Raw genomic sequence first — 4,921 nt, 5'->3', positions numbered from 1 at the left:
GAATTCTCTCTCTCTCTCAACTTGTCCCAAGGCCTTCAGCCTCTTTCAACGTTCAATCAACTTGAAAAAGAAAAAGAAAATAAGCATTTCAAACAAGCTTGTAATCATAATGTTAGACACTAATGATACTTCATGAAAATTCTCTTTTGGATGTTGTTTGTGTATTACTCATAAACACTGTTTAACCTTTCGTTTGTGGAATTTCAATAACACCCTTCTCTTTTCTTTTCTCTTAATTACTAAGAAGAATAAATTGGAGTGAACCATTCTTTAGTATCTTGACCAAAGAATAAGGTGTGGCAATAGTGGCGTGGACATTTGTGCAAGAATATTTCATGCATAGGAAAATTTCAAAGAAGAAAATTAGGGAAGAAGTTCAAAACATATTTGGGTTGCTGGCCCTCTTGGATTACGCATAGAATTTCTGTAGTCTTCTTTTTTTATTGATGCATTCGAGTGTTTGGCTTGTTCATCATCCATTTCTCATTTAATTTTGTATCGAATCCTATATGTGTCGGTTGTTACGATGAACTTTAAGAACAAATGTACATGTTTCAAAATCAATCATCTTCACCTTCTTATGTGAATAGCATTATTCAAAAATGGGTTTCTAATATTCAACATTATCTCTCTGTGAGATTACATCCCGAATGTCTTTTGAAGATTATCTCTCATTGCATCTGGGGATCATTTGATCATTATATGTGATGGTTGTATAGATTTCATCACTAATAGATGTGGAAGGGCATCTGTTATTTTGTTCACTCAAGTTTCACTACGTTTCTTTAAGTTGTGTTTTTTCACGAAATGTGAAGGCATGAGCGGCCAAAAGTGTCATGCAAAGGTATACTCTAAGTAGTGGCAAAATGGGTTTAGACAGAAAGAAATGTGGGTGGATAGTGATGACATTTTCAGATTGTTGATGCAGGGAAATCCAAAGGGGTGGCCTTGGGACTCATTTAATAGTCTATTGAAAATTTTCAAAAGTATGTCTAATTGAATGTAATTTTAACTTGTAAAGAACAATATATGATCCTATAACTGGTAGAGCAACTATTATGTACATCAGTGGCAATCTATTCAGTGGCAAAAAATGTACATCATTTTTTATTTTCATTAAAACAATAAAAATTAGCAAGCAAGTTTCCTATATATTATTAGTGTACCAATGTCCTTTCACATGGATTTATATTTATTATTTATTTTTATTTTCAGTTTGACTATGTGGGTTTCATGTGAATGAAATTATTTTCAGGATCACTATTTATTTGGCATAGTAGATTCTCCCATATTTGCGGCATGAGAAAATTTTCTCATAAAATTATTATTAGAAATCTATATAGAAGAGGTTATTTGAAGAAATTTAATAAAATGAAGGTAGAGGGATTTGCTTCATTATACTAGGCATCATAAATGCAAGAAGGGAATTATCACTTTCTATGAGTTTCCAAGTGTCTAAAAGGCTTTATGGTATTAGTGATGTGAAATGAGAGATATTATATGAGAAGCTAGACATATATATTAGGGTTCTTCTAGCGACTTTTTTCCCATAAATTAAAGGAAAAAAATTATCTCTCTTTATCTCTCACTCTCTTCACATGAAATGGCCTCTTTATGTATCACATACAAAAATTTTCACGCTCCTTATTGATGCGCTTCGTATACCCCTTGATCCAAAAACTTTTTTTTTTTTTAATTTTCTAACTTAATTTACTTCAAAGAAATTAGAATTATGAATTGATTTTGATTGATCATCTGGTCAAGTTCTCTCCCCTGATTTAGAAATGAACTCATTCATATACATAAGGCAAGTATATATATATATATATATATAAAAGATAAGCATTAAAAAAGAATAAAGCAAAAGAATATTCTAATTTAACCATTTTTTATTATACCAAATAGTTTCCAAACCATAAAAAAACTACTAATGATATCATCGTTGTATTCGTTGTATAATATTAAGATATTAAGGGGATTAATTCATACTACCATTTTTGCCCTTGAAAATAAGACAAAGAAAAACGGATAAGATCTCTTAGAATTGGAAATTAATCGTCGAAATAGTACATAAATGTCGTTTTCATTTTGGCCTTGGGAGTTTATGAGATTTGGCCTTTTGAATTGAAAACTTCGTAATTTCCACCGCCTCGTCAAACTCAGCAGAACACTTCCACCGCCTCGTCAAACTCAGCAGAACACTGCCAGCCAGACACCACCAGACCACCACAGAGCACTACTAACTAAGTCTGCTACCTCTCTCCTCCTTCTTACCCGCTGCCAAGCTGTTGTCACTGACACCATTCCTCTCTTTCTCTCTCTTACCAGGCAAAGCAAATCTTTATCTCTATTTCTTTCTCTCTCTAATCCGAGTCACACTTAGTCACTTACCATGCAAAGCAAGCGTTTGTCCCCAACAACATAACTCAAGAATAAAATCTTTACCTGTTTTAAGGAACTTGTCGATTTTACTTTATCAGCCTTCTAAGCCGTTACAAAACTCTGCAATCTCATCAGAACGTTACTCTTTCACTCAATCATTCAAATTACCAAATTACCCCTTCCTCCGTTTTGCTCATATATCATCTCTTTATAAAGGAAAACAAAAATTGCTCCTCTATTACCCGATAGGGCATGTAATGCACGGATTTGACTCTCTCCTTAGTGCCTCAATCTTCGAGCCTTTGTCAATACCTTGTTTAATGTATTTTTCTTAAATTTTTGATCATGCATCACCATGTGTCACTCGATCAAGTAACTATAGATCAACTTGGGCGATGCACGTTAAAGAGAAGAGCCGAATTCGTAATGCATATCCAATGACTAGGAACACTCAAGCACGTAGCCTAAGGCACCCAAATGCAATGCAAAACGTTTCTGGCCATTGGATGCATGTTACAAGACATCTCGTGTGACAAAGGATCCCGATCCTAAAAACATATATTTGATGATATTATATTGAAGAATCCAACTGCTTTTATCATGAGTCTAATCAAGGCTTTAACTTTCTTTTCTCGAAAGATTTATATACATTTGTAATTATTATAAATTAATTAATGATAAATCTTAACGTTTAGTTTGATCATTATCAATTTAAAAAGATTGAAATCATCTAAATGAAGAAAGTAAACCAAAAATAGATGAATTTTAATATCCAAATCAGAATCAATGAAATGTTGTAATGGACTAGTTTTTGTATTTTGTATCAAATATAGATAGTTATTTATACCTAAAATTCATGAGCTTGATATTTTTGGGTCATTTGAAAAAGACACATTTTAAAAGGCTAACTTGGTCATTTCACAATGGTAACGCTCCAACCTTTGCTATTTCGACAAGGGCTTTTCAGTAATTTTACTTGTGGGAGTATCCTCCTTTTAAAGGACCTTTAGATTTTACCGCAATCTTCAATTGCTCCAAAATTCTTAGAACCTCCGCAAAACCCCTTCTTCTCCTCCTCCCTCCTTTTCCGTTTGAAGCCCATGGCGGTACAGCAGAGTCGTTCCATGGCGTTTCTGATGCTTTTAGCCGCTCTGATCATCGTTCTTCCTCTTGTCCACTCCGATCCGATTCACGATCTCCTCAGAAACAATGGGTTGCCGGCCGGTCTCCTCCCAAAAGCTGTAAAATCGTACAATCTACACGAGAACGGCCTTCTTGAAGTGTTCCTCGATCGTCCCTGTTTAGCCAAATTCGAAGACAGAGTCTACTTCGACAGTGTTGTGAAGGGTAATCTTAGCTATGGAGCGCTTGCTGGGCTTGAAGGTCTCTCACAGAAAGAACTCTTTTTATGGTTACCCATTAAAGGGATCATAGTTGACGATCCATCATCGGGGGTAATCCTCTTCGACATCGGAGTTGCTCATAAACAGCTTTCCCTTTCTCTCTTCGACGATCCGCCTGATTGTGAACCGAAAAGCTATGGGACATTGAGTCTCAGATCAGGTTTTTTCTTAATTCCCCTCGATCCTAGCAATCGGCGCCATGATTCATGAAGTTTTCTTAATTCAATTTTTTTCTTTAAAATATCTTTAAAAAAACCTATTTTGATTTTTTTTAAAATTGGGGTTGTTGATCGATTTGAAATTTTTATTCGTCATTGCTTCCGTTTTATCATTAAAAGATTTTCTTGTTCAACGCATGTGTATGAACCTGGTTTGAGGTCTCTGATATTGAATTTTCTTTTTGATCCTTTTATTTGTTAATTCCCCATTGAGGTTAATGTCATTAAATTGGGATTAATTAATCGTTTCTTTGCAGGCGTTTTGGATAGCAGGATGGAGAAGGGATTTGAAGCCCAAAGATGAAACTAATTAGAGCCCTTTTTCTCTGAGCCACTCCTCCTCACCTTCCGCTTCTCTTTTCTTTCTTGCAGTTAGATGTTTATTAGGGCTGTAAAAATTGAAAATTTGGGAATTAGGTTTTGGAGTTGTGTTTGTTATGTTTGTTTGTCTTTGCAAATACATATATATACACCGAGAAGAAAGAGATCTAAGTGAGTAATTTTGTTGGGTTTCCACTTTGGATTAGTTTACAAGTCTTTGATTTAACTATGAACGACCCTAACCTAGAGGACAATTTTAGTTGATTTGAGGCCTAGTTAGTGGGTGACCCAGTTAGACTAGAGAGTATGGATCTTCTGCATGGGTTGTGATGGTAGGTATTAGGTAATTAGCTAGTTTCAGAATCTTTATCTTAGCCTGTGTTGATTCCTTCATGGTTGGTAGCTTGGCTTTATCTCTCATGTCAGTATCCATTGGAAGTATCAACATTTTAGTAATGGTTGAGCCCTGTACCAGTTTCTTGTAAATGTGAAAACTAGGGAAAGACTGAACTTTGAAGTCTGTAGAGCAAGGGCACCCCCTGGGATCTCAATCATTATAACTAATTTGAATAATTAATTAATTAATGCAGATTATGA

The 4,921-nt window shown here is 34.9% G+C and overlaps 1 protein-coding gene across 1 annotated transcript; it reads left to right on the top strand.

The window, feature by feature from the left end:
• Positions 1-3,400: 3,400 nt before the first annotated feature.
• On the top strand, positions 3,401-4,441 carry LOC122070056. Its single transcript, XM_042634151.1, has 2 exons — positions 3,401-3,945; positions 4,261-4,441. The coding sequence occupies exons 1-2, from the start codon at positions 3,483-3,485 to the stop codon at positions 4,305-4,307; spliced, it is 510 nt and encodes a 169-aa protein (XP_042490085.1). The 5' UTR covers positions 3,401-3,482; the 3' UTR covers positions 4,308-4,441.
• The last annotated feature ends 480 nt before the right edge of the window (positions 4,442-4,921 follow it).

This window comes from Macadamia integrifolia, unplaced genomic scaffold (genome assembly GCF_013358625.1).
Source record: "Macadamia integrifolia cultivar HAES 741 unplaced genomic scaffold, SCU_Mint_v3 scaffold814, whole genome shotgun sequence".
NCBI classification, from domain to species: domain Eukaryota; kingdom Viridiplantae; phylum Streptophyta; class Magnoliopsida; order Proteales; family Proteaceae; genus Macadamia; species Macadamia integrifolia.
The sequence above is the reverse complement of the archived record's forward strand: the minus strand, read 5'-3'. Positions and strand labels throughout refer to the sequence as shown.